Source organism: Halyomorpha halys, unplaced genomic scaffold, assembly GCF_000696795.3.
Source record: "Halyomorpha halys isolate HHAL.00 unplaced genomic scaffold, Hhal_1.1 Scaffold531.1, whole genome shotgun sequence".
In the NCBI taxonomy this organism is placed as follows: Eukaryota; Metazoa; Arthropoda; class Insecta; order Hemiptera; family Pentatomidae; genus Halyomorpha; species Halyomorpha halys.
This window is the reverse complement of record NW_027111171.1, coordinates 990,458-1,011,283: the sequence shown is the minus strand read 5'-3', so window position 1 is coordinate 1,011,283 and position 20,826 is coordinate 990,458. Positions and strand designations below refer to the sequence as shown.

The following is a 20,826-nucleotide window of genomic DNA, read 5'->3' as shown; positions in this document are numbered from 1 at the left end:
CTATCCCTGATGAAGACCTGAAACTCAGGTCGAAACGTCGGCATAAAATAAATAAATATTGTTTTGTTTATTTATGTTGTTCTTTGCTGACCGCACCCCCCGATAAACTTCTTCAAAGATAATTGTAAATAATGCCGACTATCAGCAGCAGTGACATATTCAGAGGGAGGAAAATTACTCCTCCCAAAATAACATTTAAGAAAATTAGTGCTGTTTCAATCAAACCTACTTATGAGTACTAATAATACTCCTGACCCATTGTAATAGATGTTTTTTCTTTTTTCCGAAAACTTTACCTAAAATTGTAATTACATTTTTTTAAATTAATTTAAATATCATAAGTGTGCTAAACATATTTCGTCATATTAGTATTTAAAGGTCATGAAAACTCCAACTCATTCTTTTTAGACTCAATGGTCAACTCATTGGACTCACATAAATGGACTTCTAATCATGACCAAAATACTTTTAAATTGTTTCAAACAGTATCATATATCATTTGTTATAATTTACTGAGATATGCTGTCAATCCCTCCTGAGACAAGATAAGACATAATCTCATAATTCTACAGGTTATCTTTCCAATGTTTCCTTATAAATACAAACGATGCCATAAAGAGAAGATTTGTTGGCGCCTGAAATGAAGAAATATTAAAGCATTCTAATGTATCTCAAATTCTTTGGTATGCTTGGTGTACCTCTCCCCTATTTAATCTCTCTGCCCCTCCCTCTCAAAAAAATAGTGAACAATGATCCATCACGCACGGAATCACATATTTTAGGGAAGCAGTATATTAAACCATGGAAAACAATGAGTTACATTCAAGGTATCCTTATTTTTTTATTTCGACTTTTTAATTTAATATTATAAGTGAAAAGTTTAGAAATGCACTTCGGACTGTAGCTCACTCGAACTTTTCGCAAGAAATGTTTTTCAAGCTTTTAATTTTTGGTCGTTTTTAAACATTTAGTTGTTCAATTTGATAAGTATTAAATACTGAAAGTGGTTGAAGAAAAAATGCAAAGGATGTTTTGTCGAACGTGGATAATCTTCAAGACAGCAAAGTGGAGGTTTTTTAAGGATTACTTGAATTCAAACCTATAAAAAAAATTGCGAAATTCCTTCGTACGTATGCTAACAAATCTATAAATAGTGAATCATGTCATAATGCGATATCTAGGGATTCAGTAAAAACCTTTTAAATATGAACCCAAGTTAGGTATATAACTGGTAAGTTAATAGAGAAGTATACAACTATTTCTGCAATTGGTGAAGTTATGTTACTTTGAGAAATAATCACAATCATACCATGAGCCTAAGATCAGCCACTGGAGGTTTAGCGTAGGGTATACCAGTGAAGGCAGCGTATTCCCTTCCATTTCTGGAGAGTAAGGTATGTCCTCGAATCCTCCCCTGAGATATGTCCACTTCTGGAGCTCCAAAAACTAATGGGCATAGCCCTAGAATCGCCAAGCCTAATAACGGCGACATTTATCTTATGGAACTGCAAAACTCAACAACTTCTGATTCTTAAATAAAGTCGACTTGAGTGCCTTGTCGTGAGTCATTTATATCACTGAAGCCTCTCAAAATAACTGTTAGATTTAGCTTATTGGAGTTGGAGTATCCTTATCATCAATAAGCAAAGGATTCAGCAAGTCTCAAAAGCGTACATAATATATACATATTATTATAGACTTTTTTGTCAAAAATGTTGAACTGAAACTTAAAAAAAATATATACCATGTCATTTTATGTAAATATTATTAGCAACGAGCTTTTAAAATGGTATTTGCTACATCATAGTTTCAAAGAACTTCGATTATATTCTATAATATAAATATAAATTAATAAGGAAAGCTAATGAGAATTTTAGTAGTTTTATCGCTAGAATTTGTTCGTCGAAATCACTCTAGCCTCTCAACTCAGCATCGGAAAATTTTATAAAGGAATTCGCTAAAAAGCTTTCTTTATTATGCGGGACTCTGCCTTAGACTTAAGGCTCGGTTTTATAGTTTTACGATGAATAGTTTGCGTTATTAAAAACTTTTTTTAAACCTACCGCACATACAAAACTATTTATATAGAATTTAATTTCTTGTTTGAAATAGGTTTGTTTGTCAATTTTAATAAAAAAACATCCAGATAGCTGTTGTTTAAATCCAAATAGCTATGTTAAATATAGATATATTGTAATAGGCAGTGTAAACTGAATACTATAAGAGAAATTGGATAATAATAGGTTATTGACTAAGATATATTTTGACAAAGGCAGAATAGTGTGCAAAATTATAATAATAATAAGTGATATTATAAATAAGATCCTTGAGAATGGTCGAAACGTAGGAGTTATAATAAAATAGTGTGAGACTATAGATATTTTTATTATAATTGGTACAAAACTATTCCATAGATCTTATTCAAGAATAAATTAATTTAATACAAAACTAGGATCTATTGTGATTTTCACAATAATTAAATGAGTAAACTTATTTTAAGGTGTGTTAGTTTACTTTCAATTCGAGAGAAAAGCGTAATTTTTATATATAAACGAATGATAAAATGTAGTGATGACTACTTTCGACAATTTCCTTGCACTTATATAAGTTCTGTTATTTCCATTTAGAATTCAATTGAGACTGTAGTGATCATGTGCATAGATTTTATTGCTTTTAATCTGTACAAATATCACTTGACCGCCAAATTGAGGAATAAAACCACTTGTATTGTTTTAAATTCCTATCTAGCTCTAATCTTATCGTTATTGATTACTATTTTATATCCTACAGATAAATCACCATGTAAACGATTTCAACGATTTTTAAGCTAAATTCTAATACATTTAAAAGTCTCCCCAGTGGGTGCATAAACTAATTTAGCTTCATCGTCATTTCTAATTTTCATTTTGTTATAGTCCCTTATTTCCCTTCTGAATATTACATTTTATTGTTTATCCATTTTTATTGGATTTCTAATTACCTAAATTTCAAGGTTAGTGATTTACCTATTAAGAATAAAATCAAGGGAGCCAACTATTTTTGAACTATAAGCCAGGCCTTGTTCGCATGGATAAGGAAAAATAGGGAATGGAATTTGATGAAATTGGAAATAGACAATTTATATAATAATCCCCTACTTCTTCTCGACATTGGGTTAAATCGGACCAGTCTTTTTCGCAAAATTGGTGTTAAAAGAAAAATACGTTTGCACATGCGGAAACGAAACTATAAAGATGCTTCTACACATCTACCGAACTCTGGAAAATCTGTGCAAGCACAAGAGTGTTGATGGGTCAGTACAAGTTGATCTGAAATTGCGCCCAACTTGTTGATGTCGATTTTTGGGTACGAGTCAAAGGCTTCTAGTTCTGGATCCACACGTTTGTGTTCAGTTTGCATTGTTTTGAACGCCAAATAATAAATATTTGTGAACTTCCAGTTTTAATGAATAGAAGCATTTCCCCAACATTCAAATTTAATAATTAACTCTAGTTTAAAATTGTACTTTTTAAAATCCTATCCATTTGGTGTAAATACGTTCTTAATATCTTGTTAGTCAGCTTCAGCGGTTTAGTTTTTATTTAACATAGCAATAATATACAATTATATAGATATTATATGTAAAGCCATTAAATTAATAGGTTTATGATAAAAATTCAAGAACAAATGTTGGATTTATAGAGGTTATATAGCGCAATTTCTATGAATTTTTATTATCAACCACCTACTTAGCTGATATTAACGTGTCCTTTCATTTCGCCTAATGTTATTGCACTCACTTTTGTAATGTAATAGAATAACGTACCAGAGTGAATTTAAATTTAATAATTCTAATTTTAATTTTTAAGAAATGGGTTAGGAGAGCTTATAGCAAGATTGATATGAGCTCTCTTGATCCATCCTATAAACATAATGAATAGATAACACTTCCTATTTTCTGTTAAAAGTTGATAGTGAATTGATTATTCTATGAGTCTCCTTGAAACCTATTTGTTGGGGAGGCCCTCAAAAAGGCTTAATCTGCCCCTGAATAGGGTTTTAGGAGGGCAGATTTGTGTCCTGCAATTCTATACTACGGTTCTAACGCCTGTGTAAAATGGCTTGTTGCTGATGTGCTTAGTGTAAATATTAGCTGGCGTTTTGACAATAGAAATTGATCCTAAGCACGTGAGCTTTCTGTGGGAAATAAAATTACTTTAGTACAACTAATTATAAATAAATATTAACTGACTGATATCTTTGCCAGCAGTTTAAAATTGGTCGGGCACACGTATGCTTTCTGTGAAAAATAAAATTACTCTAATTAATTAGTTGTAAATGTAGTACAAGAAATTATGACGTGGTGTAGTTAAAAACTTATCTCAGAATTAAAAAATATAAAATAACTATTAGACCATTATCAGGCCCTAGAATTTGAGTGATGGATGGTAACACTGCTTGTTGGTTACTGAATTATCTATTTCAAATCAAAATTTAAGATATACTTGTTCCTGAGCTGGAATTGAATTAAGGTAATTACTTATATTTATTTAAATTTTATTGTTTCCTTAGATTGAAAATTAATATAATTATGTTAACGGTATTTACATTGTATTGGGTGTCTTCAATGTTAATATTAGAATTTAATTAAAACACTCTTAAGTTCAAGTTCATTTATTTTCTGCCAGGAATGGGTAATTATTTAAAAATAGCCCATTAATCTGTCATTTTTATACTTGTTACTATCTGAAGGTAATCATTTCATCAGTAATTTTGTTGATCCTTCCTTTATAATGATGTAATCTGAAAATAAACTTTCTATTTATATCAAGTGCAAATATTACTCTCAGTATTATTTTTTTAAAGTGCCTCCTGGCCATAAACATTATCATAAATTAGTAGTTTCAAGCCCAATAATGATCTTCAGAATTCTTCTTTGTTGCAGAGTACTAACTTTGTGTTATGACTTTCTTTGTAGTATATTAGCTATTTTTCACTCACTATATAGTTAAACCTAACACTAGCTAGAAATTCGAGGCTCTAGAGTATACCATGAAATTTCAAATATTGTGCAATGAGAAACTCCTCTACCTTTCATCTTAATGGTGATAGTCATTAGCCATCGAAAGTTTTAAATTGTGCATTAAATATGCTCAATTGGTATCCTAGGAACTCAGTCTGGTGATTGAAGTTGGTGAGACCACTATTATTAAGTATTAAGTAAATTTCCTCATAACTTCAACACTCACTGATTTAAAAACATCCAGGAGAAATATGTCTTATTTATTTTCATCATCACCTGTGACTCTCATAGGTTGACTCCACCAGGAGGCTCCAATAAGGTAGAAAAAGTGATAATATTTATTCTAATTTCTTCTTTTACATTTTTGGGTATTTGAAAATACAAGATCAAATTGGTGCTATTAAGAATATAATTTAAAAAAAAAAAAATGTATGTTTAAGAAGAGTATAAGTATATATATACCCTCTACAAAGATCTGTTGTTGGGAGTATTAAGCAGGGATAAATGGAGAGAAGTCTCAGTTTATCAAAATAGTTGAAGTTTATTAGTAGAAAAACAAAAAAGAAACTAATAGGCTGTACAGAATTTATTTACATTAATTCAATAATCTTGCTGAAATAAAACAATATTATATTACTGATATAACAGCGTGCAATTAAAAAAAAGTTTGACTTACATTAAAAAAGCAATAACAGTATACAAGTAGACTCCTCTATGCACAGTGTTCTACTATTGTAGGTTCTACTATTGCTTACAGTATTATTACTACTACTTTAATGGATTAAAGTATTAATTAATTAATTGGATCGCAGCTTTCAACTTTTGCTCACTCAAAAGGGATGCATAAACCCGCAATGGAACGTTTTCTGTTGAGGTAAGGGGTAGATACAAATTCCTATAGTGTCAGACCATACTGACCGTTTTGTTATTTTGATTTATTGAGTGGTATCTGTGAACTCACACATAATGAAAGACAATTGTAAAAGATAAAACAAAATTTTAAAGTTATTTTAAAAATACTGCCTGCGTTCTTGTATTTCCTTTTAATTTTAGCTTCCAGCTTTCTTCCCTCTCTTCTATTGAATCCTATACAATTAACAATGTAATGTTAAGCTAAAATTCCATTCCAGAAATCAAGAATGTCTTTGTAATTTGTAAAATTTTCCATTTGTATTCCATCATTTGTAATGTGTAAATAACTTGCATAATCTCCTAATGGTTCCCATTCTAATTCTTCTGTTTTTGGAACTCTGAAAAAAAAAAAAAAATAAAATAAAACTTCTGGAGATATATATAAGAATAAAAAATGTTTTAATACAATTAGCTTTCTCACAGATCTTACATTATGGACAAAAGTGTAGGTTTTTATGTAGTTTGCTTAAATGTAGAGAGAATTCTGCAAGATTAATTTGATCCATACAAGATTAGGTAAGCTTTCCATCCATTAATATTATAAATTAAACAATAAAGCTTCATTTGTAGGATTTGGGTGTATTTTATGTACATTTTGAGTTTTTACAGCACAATTTCTTACATTTTGGGTTTTTTGCTGCATATTTTTCGGTTTTTTTACTCCACCAAAATCCGGTCTCCACTTATGATCGACCACTATAATCTATATATATGGTACTAGAAAGGGAAACATATGTAACATTTCTATCTAGACAGGACAAGGACTGGCAGAGGAGGAAAAGGTTTGACAAGGAAAGTTGGTTCAGCCTCCATCATAATTCTCTCACATACCGCAGGTGCCACAGAGAGAAAAGATAATGCTCATATACTTTTTGAAAACTACATAGTCATTTTTTAAAATATTATGAGTTAATTCACAATAGAATTGTCAATTTTGTAATATATCACAAAAGGTGATAAAAAGTGTGTAACACTCAACTGAGAAACATTCAGATTTCACAGTAAGGCACTGTTAAAGATTGTAAGGTTTGGAAACTTATATTTGAAAAATATTTGTATATATCGAAACATAGGATTTCTTATGAAATGTTTCATGAAGTTCTGTTTGAGCTTCAAGATATCAGATAGTCTGTTACAAAATGATTATCATAAAAAAAAACAAGAAAGGGAGTAATGAGTCTACAGAAGCTTGGTTTTTATGTATTTCTAAGGTATCATCTTAGAAGTTTTAATTTATCTGTATGTTTGAAGGGAGCTGTGCAGAATATAAAAGTGAAAAATTCTAAATATATATGATCTGGAAAGCTATGCTCTGACTTATGAAATATATACACTTATAATACTATAAACCAATTTCTTAATACATAGCATGGTGGGATTGTGTTTTAGGGTTATTGACTAAAGCAGATCCCCGAAGCTCTACTCCATACTTTCACCCAGCAATATAGAAAGTCTGTTTTTAAGCATGGAAAAGAAAATTAAATAAATATTGATCACTTACTGATATTTGGCAAAATGGACCCATGCCTTTACTAATTTTTTTGAGAGTTCAACATCCTTTTGCGTAGGCCATCCTTCTGGTGTGTAATAGTTGGTTAAGTCAAAGAAATATGGTGCATCGTCACCATGGCATACCCCTGCATTAAAAAGTATTATTTAAGTATTAATGTATAATTAATTAGCGATAATTCAACTAATTTTTGATGGTGATAATTTTAAAAAATGCAAAAATAAATTTTAAAATATCAATTTATTATTATAAAATAAATATAAATAAGTGTCAAGCTCTCTAAAGGCCTCCTTACTTAATCAATACTTGATCAAACTGTTGCATAAGAAACAGTCGTGCAATTCTGTAGATCTTGCATAGGATGGTTTGACATTTAGCAACTGTTTGTAATGAATTAGTTGTGATTTTGCTGTTATAACAATTTGCACATGTTGTGTGTATGTGTGTTCTTTGCACAACACAATGAGTTGGACAAACATTTGATCGCTTATGGAGGCTTAATTTTCATATCTATAATCATTCCATCCAATAATTTATAATAACATATAATTTTGTTGCAAAATACTGGTTCATATTAAGTAAAAATATTTGAAGAATTAGTTCTAGTTCTAATTGGATTCTTTTTTTATTTTCAATGACTAAGAAATAGAAATTTGATATATTTCTATATTCAAACGATAATGTCACTGTGCATTGACTAAACAATTTAAAATTTTTTATTCATAATTTTTCTTACCATCAATGTTAAGTTTTTTATTGGATATCTCTTCCCATAAGGAAGGGCCGCCAGTGTATTGAAAACGGTATAAATACTTTGGACCATTATGTCTCATCATTTCCTTCAGAATTGGATATTCAAAAAATCCTTCAGTGAAAAACTAAAATATAAGTTTAAATCATTATTTGTCAGTGCAGGAAAATTGGCAAAAAATCTTTTTAGATAAATATGTATAAAAATATATTAAAAAAAAGAATGTACAACTTAGAAATGGACCTTAAATGTTTTGTACAAATAATAACTTAAATATATGTATTTAAGTTATTATTGTACAAATCATTCTTTTTTTTAATGAATGTACAACTTCAAATTTTTTAAAAAATTAATGTACAACTTAAACATTATTCTTTTTTAAATTAATGTATAACATTAAACTACTTAAATAATTTTTAAAATAAAATTCTTGTCTCTTTATATTTAAAATAAAGATTTTATTTTTTACAGTCTAAACAGCTCAATTTTTTTAGGTCATCTCACTAAACACATGCTCTCTTTTCATGTGCTAAAGACAGTGAAAGCTGTCAAAGATTGCAAAATTTTAAACTTATTGTTTATATTAACAGTAAAAAAAATGGTTAAGTTAAAAGTTTTAGAATCAAACAACTTTCTAGTTTAAAAATTTATTGACAATCAATTAGGACTATTGAAGTAATATATTTGTTTTTTTCTATCAACCAATATTTTTTTGTAATAATTGCCATTTATTTCTAATATTCTCACATATATTTTTGAACCAAGTAGTAAGTCAAAGTGTCCTACTCGGGTTTGTTAAAACAGAATTACTTCGATTATTTGGTTGATCCATCATTATAATCATGATTTTTCATTTATTTCATTGTTTTGTTGATTGTGACTCTTGGTCTAAAAACTTTCAATAAATTTCTTTTTTTTTATTTTTGATAAATTCAAAATTAAAAACAAATAATGAATAATATATTTTTTGATGTAATTTAATTGCAACAGATATGTTTTTTAGAATAATTAATGGAAAAGTAATGAAATTGAAAAAAAAAATTATTTTGTTATTAGAAGAATTCTCAATTCATCCTGAAAAATGTTTTAATCATTTATGTAACCATATATCATATATCTGAAACCATATACAACTTCATTTATGCATACAATATGTCATCGAGATTTGAACTATGCCAAAGTAATTATATTTTATGTATTCCAAGAAGCTGTTGAGAAAATGTTACACTAATACTTACTCTCTCAAAGTCAGCCAAAAGATCAAAAAGATCCTTCCATTCAAAAAACCTCTCAGTAATTTTAAATAATTTTTCAATCACATTTCCTTTTAAGTGTAGTGCTTTTGATACCAGCAAATTTCCTCCCACGTAAAAACCCATTTTTTCAAGTGGTGTGGCAAATGCCTTAATATCTGAAATAATTAAACTGTTTAAAGATTCTGTTTTATGCTTTCTTTAGAGAATATATTTTTGTTCTTGGTAGATTTGGTACCCTTTTGTGCTTCAAGTTAGTTGTCTACCTGTAGTCACTAACCTATTCTAACTAGTAAGATATAACTAAGATGTACTTGGTGTAAAAATATGTCAATGTCAAATAATTTAAAATATTAAAAAAAAAAAGTGTATTATGCACTTGAAACTGTGGTTAAAACCTTTTATACCTATAAAATATATTATATAAAAATTTAATTTTGTGGTTAAAACAGAATTATTTATGGATAAAAAGAAATAATGAATGAAATTACTAGTGGAGAATCCTATACTAAGGATAGCTTTAATTACCCTCACTCTTTCCATCTCCTTTCTTTTACTTTCCTTCCTTCACTCCATCTTCTTCTTCCCTCATAATCTTCTTTGTATATTTTTACTTTTAATTTTCTAATAAAGTTTCTTATTATTAAGAAAAATAAGAAATTAACATAGAATATGAAAAGGAGCAATCAGCATATTGATAAATTTTTTAAAGACTTAAAAATGAATGATTTGTTGTACCTTCAACAAAGCCAGAAAAGTTGGGACATGGAAGTTACCAAGCTATTCTAGCTTGAATGGAAGTTTCAACATTTATTTTATGTACGAATGTCAACTCTCCTAGAGCAGATTTACATTGTTCTACCTATCTAGAAATTGGCAAACAATCTTTAATAGTCACTAAATTACTTAGAACTGACTAGACAGACAAACCAACTCAGTCCGTCTTCAAAGTACACTTAAACTGTATGGAAGGAATACAGTATACATATATCACTATATATGCTATTTAGTGATTATTTCTATAAGATCTTAAAATATTTATAGTTAATTGTACATAAGGGGACTATTCAGTCTTTGATTCATGCATTGTTTATCTTATATGTTTCTTTAGAATTAATTTGACGATTATGTTTAAAAAAAATTCAAAGTTTAAACCTTTAAAATTATCTAAATATTATAAAAATGTTTGTTACAAATATGGAATTTTATATTTCCAATAGATCTTTCCTTTGGATATACTCTCATAGATAAAAATATACATACATTCAGTAATGAGAAGTCCTTCATTTGCCATAATACCAGCTATCCAAGGAAAATCAGAGTAACCTGTAGGCCATTGGGTGATCACAGCAGAGTTTGAAGGTTTCTCCAAGACAGGAATTGGTAAATCAGTTATGTGCTGCAACATTAAAATGATCATATAACTTCACTTAGTTAAATTAGTTCATTTATTTTACTAACTCTTTTTTTACACTCTCATTTGAAACAGCTAGAAGTTGGCTCAATGAGTCTAGTCTAACCTCTAGACCTCATGTTTCATGACCCCTACTATCGGAATGGAGGACATTTTCAAAAACTAAATTTTATAGTTTTAATGTACTAGGCTAATAAAGAATGATACAGCTAGTTATGGCTGGGTTTATCGTGACTAAATTACCACTTCTATTTATTGTGAGAATTATTCCTTAAAGTTTATAATAAATTTTTAAGATTCTTATCGCATATTTTCATATTTTTTTTTCAAGATGGTTCTTGCTTTTAGTCAGATATTATTAAAACTGAATATAACAAGGGAGGGATTGTTCTCATTTGTCTTATGTTATTATCTACCTTCCCTTTATTAACTTTATTTTTGAGAACTAATTCAACTCTCTTTAGATTACTTTTTCATAATTAGATTGTTTTTAAAATTAAGTTGATTGTTATTATTTAGTATTATTTCTTTAATCAGCTTCAGTTAACCATACTCCAGGAATTCCTATTTATAGAAGAAATTTATAGTTATGATTAAATATCTAAATAAATATAAAATTGATAGCTTACTTGCACATCAGATGTAGGAATGAAAGAATCAATTGGCTGAGCCTGAAGACACGTTAAAAGTTCAGAACCTGAGTACTTATCACAACCTACTTTTTTTGCTATGTCAACAGCCATTTTTTTTGCATCACCAGGAGTATGTAGTGACCAAATAGCACCAGCCACTCCACTATGGGATATACAACCTTTAAGTAAACCTAAGAAAGAAATAACACTTTAGAGTTTTTAAAGAATATAAACCTTTATTATGGGATTGTTAATGGAATTCTGGTGGGTTAGCACAAAGAAGTTTTAGTACGAGTTTCAAAGCACTACTCTAACATGGTGGATAGGCATCTACTCATTTATTCACAATTAAAGTGATTTATAATTTTGTGAATTTAGGTCCTGACCTTAACTGAAAAGGATCTGTCATGGATTTGTGTATCTATAACTGAATTCAATAACTATACTCCATTATCACACTTGATTATACTAATGAATTAAAAAAGTGATTGTAAGAATGTAGGTATAACTCTAAACAATAGAACATAAGTGAGTATGTACCTACCCGCCATGTTGGAGTAGTGCTTCTGAACTTTTACTGAATTCTGGAACATTAATATACATTTGTATTTATGTAACTATAATAAAATTATTTATCATTATTCACCTTGTGTTTTTTGGATGGAACAAAGATAGTGGGAGGAAGCAGCTCCAGCACTAATCCCGAATACTGTTAATAAGTCTGGATTTCCACCAAAGTTCTTTATTTCTTTTTTTACCCATTCCACCGCAAGAACTTGGTCTTTTATACCATAATTTCCTGGTATCACATCATCCTCAAAGCTCATGAAACCTAAAAGATAAAAAAAAAATTGTTGAAAACAATTGGTAATTGACATTCTGCTTTTTGAAATGATACTTTGTATCAGAATTTGTTAGAGATCTATCTATACTCTACTACAATTATGTTTTATGAAAACAATATAGCTTGAATAAAAAAAATCAGATAAAATAACCATTTACCGCATTTATAAAGTTAAAGAAAAATAATTTTATCATTGTCATGATGGGCTCAAATAATGCAGTTATATTCAGATTAACATCTTTATAATTACAGCGAAGAAAAATCTTACCTAAATGTCCAAGTCGGTATGCTACTGTTACTAAGACTACATCTTCATCCATAAAATATTGTTCTTTGAGTGGTCTTCCGGGCCATCCATACTCATAAGCACCTCCATGGATGTATATCATTACAGGATATGAGCCTTTTAACTATTCATTGAAGAAAATATTAATTGTTTATAATTTTAAATTTAAGAAACAACATAATATACAGGGGGAAAAAAACACTAATTTTGCCATTACTTTCATAAAACATTTTCACTTACATTTGGTGAAAAAACATTGAGATAGAGGCAGTCTTCTTGGCCTTGCATGCCAGTTTGAGACATAAGAAAAGGCTTTTGGTAGCAAGGCGGACTAGGAACTGATGCATTTAGTACGCCATCCCAAGATTTTGCAGGTAGTGGAGCCTGGAAAACAGTAAATCCTGAATTTCTGTTTTGTTTACCTCTGTTATTTTATAAATAGTAACAATTCACAGTGCTAACTATAATATGGTTCATGCCTTACATGATGTATTTAAACAAGTTGTATTACACTTGTTACAGAAATGTATGACAAAAATAATTTATTATTCCTAAAAAATTAATATTTTTATAAAATAACACTGCCTTTCCTGAATTTTTGTTTACAAAGAGGCTTTGATGTCCTGAAACTTTAAATGGACATATGGACACCTGCAGCAGGGACTGGAGATAATATGGAACTTGCTGAACTGGTGAGAAATTATTATTTATTCGCTATGATGTAATGATAAACGATATTGTTTAAACAAAAGTTGTGTTGTAAATTTTAATTAATGTGACTATATGAAAATATTTCAAAAGAAATAGATGCACTAAAGAAAATGAGGAATATTAGTACGTAAATATGTGGGAACTCTAAATGTAATACTGACAAATATAGAATATTGATAATATTCTAATTGAAATTTTTTTTTCACCACAACATCTTAGTAAATATTTATTTGTTATTAATTCAGTACTTTGCCACATGGGTAAACAATTCCAAAGGATTTTTTTTTTTTTTAAATTCATATTTAATTTTTTTATGGCAGGAATGGAATAAATAGGAATGAAACCTAAAATCAGAACCAAATCATTGGATTTAGAGCTTTCAAATCTTAAAAAAGTTTTTTTTTTTTAAGTCTACAAAAATAGGTTTAGAAACAAATTTTAACTTATACATAGATGTTACTTGCATCTACTTCTACTCTAATCATCAAATGCAGAAATCTTTTATTTATTGTTAAAAAATAAATTAATAAAGAAAATACAAGTTGATCTTGGAATTAATTGCAACATTTAAAACTTCTGTTCCTTCCTCTACTGCTGTAGAACCTTAGAAACATTTGTAAATTTTCAGTAGCTTAGAAGATGAGAGAAGGTCATCTTAGAGAAGAATTCTCTGACTTCTAAGCTTACCTTTCACTATTACAGGAACTACTAGGGAATTACTTGTTTTGAAACAAATTGGATTGTTGCAATGTAAACAAAGATTGCAATGTGACACTTGAGTCTAATGCCCATATATCTATGAACATCAGTTCTTACATCCTATGAAGATCAGTTCATTCACTTTTTGATCTAGCTGTGTTTAACTTCCTCTTTTACCTGATAAGGATTTCTAAAGTTTTTTCTGAAAAACTATCTACTAAGGTTAGATACAGTGGATAATCCCTTAAGGTTTCCAAGGGAGGGGCCTATCTGTGCATTTGAGTCTCAGTGTGTACTCACTTTAGCCGTTTCATACCAAAAGTGTTTTTTTACATTCACCTCCAAACTTGTATTTTTAAAACTAGAAAATGAAAACTTATTTTGTTATAAAAATTGGTTTTTAAAAAAGCAATATATATCATTTTGAGTATTATTATAGGGCTTTATTAGCACTTGCCGTTATAGCTAATTGCTGATTTTTAAGCGCAATTTCTGCTTTTTCTTCACATTTAGATTAAATATTTTCAAAAAGGTTAGGGGTGTATTGCTATCTAGATAAAACAAGCTTTATAATTTGAAAAACCAAACTGAAATATTGATGAGGGATTCTACAATAATTTACATATAAATATTTTTTTGTTTTTTTGACCAAAATTTCCACTGAAGTTCTATGCAGTCCGGATTATTCTCAAATTGTGAGTTAAATGCAATAAATCAAACTATAATAAAAATATATTGTAAATTTTATAACTTTATCTTGCATTCTTCTACGAAACGACATAAACACTGTTTATGTTTTGATTGAGTGTGTAAGGGTGTTTTGTATGAATGGTGTTGTATTTGTATGATCATGATTTATCCTCAGCCTGGTTGATATAACAGAAGCTCCGTTCTGGTTGAAGAGTGGAATTTCTTTGTAACCTCCGTCCTAAAACAGTGTTCGCTCTACCTTAACCTCTTTACTCCAACTATGCCAATCAATATTATTTTTGTTATTCTACATGCTCAAGTGTAGTCAACTCAATAAACCATGTTATAGCATAGTTTTTTTTTTATTTTTCTACTTGATACGAAAATATGAATTCACTCACCATGAACCTCAAGCCATCCACTGGAGGCTCTGCAAAGGGAATGCTCTGGAAGGAGCTGTACTCCCTCCCATCCCTGGATAACAACGTCTCTCCTACCATCTTCCCCTGGGATATGGTTACTTCTGGAGCATCGCCGAGAGCTGGAGAGCTCAACCCAAGGATCGCGAAACACACAACGAGTATCATTTCATTCATCAAACTGTTCAACTACCACAACCTTCATCTCTTTAAATAAAGTCGGCTAGAGTACCTTGTCGAGATTTTTTATACCTCAAGATAATGAATATGGATGGGCTGATATCAGATAGCGTCAAGAGACTTTTTATTTATATTAGATCCTTATTAATATATATTTTTTTCCTTTAGAAAATCCTCAACTTCCGTTAATTTCTCCGATTATTTATGATGAATAATCATAAATAAATTCATTAATTTCTCGGATGAATTATGATTATCGAATCCCAGCTAGCCTTACGATTCGATGATAAATGATAGTCTAGTTGAATGTGTGTGATTCTTATATATTCTATTATAGTATAATGTATTTACTAAAAGTGCTATGATAATTGGCTGACCCAGGGCTAAACCGTCTTTATCGAACACTTTTCCTTTCTGAACCCACATTCATCTTGTATTATAATTTAAAAAAAATAAAATTAAAATCTGTATCGCTACAACCCATGGAAGGTCAGAGTTCAGTACTTTGTAAAGAAGTACTTTTACTAGGCCAACGGTTGTGCAAGGAGGCGATTTGGTCAGAATCACGCTCGACTGCTATATTTTTACCCAGTTAAGGGTACCCAATTTAAGAGGCTGGGTGGACCCCAGGAGGGCTCCAGAACCCACAAGAGTTGACTCACGGCTGCAGTGTAACAGAAAACTTGTATTATAATACAAAATATTATTTTTTAGAACTACTGTTAGTTAATAAATAGTTTTATGAATGAATCTGTTATTTTTTTCTGAAAGATTAATCTTTGGTATTGGTATTTGGTATCTGTTATTTTTTTGTCAAAGATTAATCTTTATTTTGGTACACTCATTTCTCTATCAGCTACCAGCAATAGTTTGGTTGTGTTATGGATTGATTAAATAAAATACTGGAGGAAAAACAAAGAAAGAGTCCACGGGAAGTATGTTTTAAATCACAAAAAAATCAGAAGGAGAAAATTGAATTTAATGATTAAGTTTTGAAGTTATATAATTAAATTTCACTATTTGTTGATTATAAGATGTCTTCTACGCCTTTAAAAATTGTTGGATATAATTCATTATTTCTTACAAAAACTTTTCTTGGTCAAAAAGTGAAAAAAAAATAAAGATAATGTAAAATACGTTTTCGCCATTCGATAATTGTTAATAATACTCTTTCCTTACAAGATACCACTGAAATTTCAATTTTCACAAAAAGTGGTTTAAATTAATTTTCCCCGTGGATAAGTTTGGACGTTCCCAGGCACAAGAGTTTTTGCCACCTCTCTTCATGACATTGGAAAAGGTCAGAACATTTTTCCCCTAGAAAAATATCATTATGATTATAATTTTAATTTTATCATTAATAACATCACTTATGTCTGAATAAAACTCATACACCGAATAAGGTAAATCTTTCACTTTTTTAACTAACATTTTCATTATTCTTAGTCTCACCTTGGCTCTCTAAGCACATAAAGTACGAGTGTGCATTTTTTATTCCCGATATACAATTTATTAAGGATAAATTATCAATTATGTATTATTCGGATGTAGTGCAGTTTTTGTTTTTTGTTTATGGTATTCCAAATGTAATAATTTATGATGATATCAAAACTAAAGATTTAACGTTATCAATTACATTATAGTACATCGAGCTACTTTCAATTTGGCTGCTAATTGGCATCTCATCATAGTTCTTCAGATATAGGTTTTCATAAACAAAACTTTTTTTCCGAACAACAAAAAATCAACATTTTGCGAATTTATTTTGGTTAATATCATGGAAACTGTTATTCCTACTCATCAATTAAGAGCTTAAAGATATCTATCTACACGTCATTCGTAGGAGTAGTAGTTACGATGATATTTGCCAAAATAAATTCACAAAATACTGATTTTTGTTATTTGGTAAAAAAAAAAAAAGTATGCTTTTTGAAAAACTGTATCTCGAGAATTATTGAACGTAAAGATTCAGGGCTCATATTTTAGAAAATTTATTCTATTTTTAATGATGTATTATGGTTTTTAGTATTGTGAGTAGTTTTAAAGATAGAAAGCACCGAATGAGATTTATTTTTGAAACGTTTTGAAATAACCGCCATTTTTATTTCCACCTTACTATGATTGAAAGAGTCATACAATTTGACTGGTAACTATAAACTATAAAGTTTTCATTCATGTAATCGAAAATTGTGGTGAAATATTTTATTCTCCCCGGGGCTCTTGGAGTATCCAGTGTCCGTAAGTCTGTCCTCCATCTTGGTGTCCGCGTTTCTATTAGTAATTTGAAGTACAGGGTTAGCAAATAAGTCCTTTCGGTGTTTGTATTCATGTTTTGTTTATAATACATCACATGTTTTGATGCAATTAATCTCAACAGAGGATTGTTAATCCTATGTGTAATAAGTAAACAGTTATGTCTGTTGACAATTGTTAAGATTAGGTCAGTATTGTGTTTGTGATCCAGCTGAGAAGGGCGAAAATATCGTGCATTATAGTCATATTTTGCTTTATTATTGCTGCTTTGCGAGCTGTAGAGGCACATAGAAAAATATGCGGGGTCTATGGGGATAATGCCTTGACAGAGCGCATGTATCAAAATTGGTTTGCCAAGTTTCGAGCAGGGAATTTTGACATAAACGACGCACCGCGACCTGGTCCCCCACAAGAAATTGAAATCATTGATGTTAAGGCGATAGTCGATCAACATCCATCCCAACCAGTGCGAGACATTGCAGAAGTCCTAAAAGTATCACATTCAAGCTTAGAAAATCATTTGCGGAAGCTCGGCTACGTTTCTAGGCTTGATGTTTGGGTCCCCCAATCTCTGACCGAAGCCAACTTGGCAACACACATTTCCATTTCCGATTCACTAAAGAAACGTTAAGAAAACGATCCATTTCTAAAAAGACTTATGATAGGGGATGAAAAATGGATTGTTTACGATAATGTGGTGCGAAAAAAATCTTGAAGACCAAGCAACGAACCACCTGGAACCACATCTAAAGCGGGATTGCACCCAAAGAAGATAATGCTTTCTGTATGGTGGGATTTCGAGGGTGTGATTTTTTATGAGCTGTTGCCACAAGGTGTATCGATCGATTCCACTCAAAATTAACAAAATTGGATGAATGAAATTCAAAGAAAACTCCTAGAACTGACAAATCGAGAAAGGTGTCGTGTTCCATCATGACAACGCTAGACCCCAAACTTCGTCAGTCACCCGCAATAAATTGTTAGCCCTTGGTTGAGATCTTTTGCCCCACCCTCCCTATTCACCGGACCTTGCTACTAACACTTATTCCGGTCTCTACAAAATTCCTTAAGTAAAAAACGGTTTGAAAACGAACAGGGTGTCAGGGAGGACCTTGATCACTTTTTCGCGAATAAACCACCATTCAGCTGTTGGAGAGATGGTAATCGGTCATCGACAATAATGGACATTGTATTGTAAATAAAAATAAATATTATGTGCAAAATATAGTTAGTTTTCTTTCACCCAAAAAAACAGAAAGGACTTATTTGCCAACCCTATATATAATTCTCACTCCTTTTTTTAAGGCATTTAACCCTTCTTAAGGCGCGGTCAAGGATTCTCAAAATCGGGGCGCGGTGAGCTTGACAGGCACACGATGCATAAAAGCTCGTAAAGTCCCTAAATCGCCTTATTTAATTAAACTAAAAATTACCGACCATATTGAGGGTGTAGACAATTAGGGAAAAATATAAAAAAAATTTAAAACATTTCTCATTATTTATTAATTTATTAAAGGTCAGAATGCGGAATTCGCATATCATGGTTATGAATATAAATCAAAATAGGACCTTTTATCTTCGAAACAAAATTCAAAAAGGGGTCAGACATGAAGATGAAATGTGTGGGGACAGAAATCAATCGGAGTCGTCATCCATCAAAGCCGATAAAGGATCGCAAGTACAGGATACAACAAAAGCATGTTGTATAGAGTGGTTTCGCATGAAGAGCAAATTCCATGATTGCATTTCAGCAGGAGTAGTTCGTGAGCCGACGTATTCCTGTTTCCACTGTGTAATCACAACATCTGGACCGCTTTTGGAGGTGGGGAGGGGTTGATTTTGGACGATCATCAGCTGGAAGGAATCTCTTGAGACGAATTTTCAAGGAGCCGAGAAGCTTGCTTCTTCGCTGAAGTTGTCCGATACACTGATCATGTGACAATTTTTTGGGGAAAACTCTTCTTGGAATTCATTCCAATTGATTTCCGAGGTGAATAACCAATTTATCCAAGTGCAACATAGTGTAGAAAACAGTCATTGGCCATCGATGTGTATTTCGCTGTACGTTGTAAGTGGCGCACATTTGGTTAGCAGTGTCACCTTCAGTTTTGTGAGCATTATAATACGTTATGACCACAGGTTTTTTTTTCTCCAGCGCTTTTATTAATGGCTTTGGTTCCGAAGAAACCAGGAGTACACATTTTTTCTTGCATGTGACGTAGGTTGCCAACACTTTTTCGTCGTTGAGACCAACAAGGCCGGAATATTGTGGTCTCCCTAAAATGAAAGAAATAACGAAATAACGATTGAAGAATTCATAAAAAAATCTAAGAAAGAGGGGCGATGAAACCTAAAAGGCACACCAGAAAGGCGCGGTGAGCCTGACAAGGCACATGATCCCCATTCCTAAACGGTAATGGTACCTGACGATAATAACACTAATACAAGTATCAAAAAAACAGTGAAGTGCTTGAATTGACTCTTTAAAGTGAAAAATATTGACATTAGGTTTGTGACGTAATCGGGCGCGGTGAGCCTGTCAGATCAAAACACGTGGGACGCCCTTTCTTGACAGCAGGAGCTGAACTGACTGGGCGGGTCGGAACCACCCCACAAAGTTAGGAAACTACTGGGAGGTAGGAGTTACACTCGGCGCCTTTGTGGAAGATACACCAAAAAAAAAACCGAATCCTGTGTCTATCAGATCAACCGCTCTCGATGCGTGGTTAAACAATATTATATTTATGGTTTTCTAATATAACCTCCTTGTTAATTGGTAAACTGTTTCCCGTGAAGATCTTTGTTTTTATATATATTAATATCTCTTAAATAGCACATTTTTTTTAAATGTAATGAAAAGTAAATATAGAAACACATTTCCATATTTGTACAAACTTACATTAACATTCATTATTTACTTTTATACGGAAAATTGATCTCTGAAGCGATGGAGAAATGTAGGTGTTGCCTAAAATAATATTATTTTCTGATCTTTGTTATTTTTTTTTTTCAATTTCTTCCTAAGATTGGAAGAATTGGCTATTAGGACCCAGTTTAGTGCAGTCATAGTTGAAACAGTTCTATAATCTAAAATCTTTTTATATGATGAGAACAAAGAGCAAGCTAACAACCAATGAATTAAAAAAATAAAATAAAATAAAAAGAGAAAATATCAACAGAATGGCACAAGTAAATAATTCTAGTATTATGCTTACATATTTCATCAGTAACATATATTTTCTTTTATTTATTAATATTTCATTCAAAATT

At 30.7% G+C, this 20,826-nt stretch overlaps 2 protein-coding genes across 2 annotated transcripts in view; both read right to left on the bottom strand.

Moving 5' to 3' along the window:
* Positions 1-1,577, bottom strand: part of LOC106683951 (carboxylic ester hydrolase) — a gene marked incomplete in the record, with an annotated part of 11,271 nt that extends 9,694 nt beyond the window's left edge. Inside the window, 1 exon segment of the mRNA XM_067049252.1 lies at positions 1,310-1,577. Coding sequence (XP_066905353.1) covers positions 1,310-1,492 — 183 coding nt within the window.
* A 3,996-nt stretch (positions 1,578-5,573) lies between these two features.
* On the bottom strand, positions 5,574-15,316 carry LOC106683950 (carboxylic ester hydrolase). The gene is made up of 10 exons (XM_014425723.2): positions 15,106-15,316; positions 12,845-12,988; positions 12,587-12,728; positions 12,121-12,306; positions 11,472-11,665; positions 10,692-10,827; positions 9,414-9,586; positions 8,161-8,302; positions 7,416-7,551; positions 5,574-6,252 (listed from the first exon to the last, which is right to left on the bottom strand). Exons 1-10 carry the CDS (start codon positions 15,298-15,300, stop codon positions 6,111-6,113), a joined length of 1,590 nt encoding a protein of 529 aa, XP_014281209.1. The 5' UTR covers positions 15,301-15,316; the 3' UTR covers positions 5,574-6,110.
* Between the last annotated feature and the right edge of the window lie 5,510 nt (positions 15,317-20,826).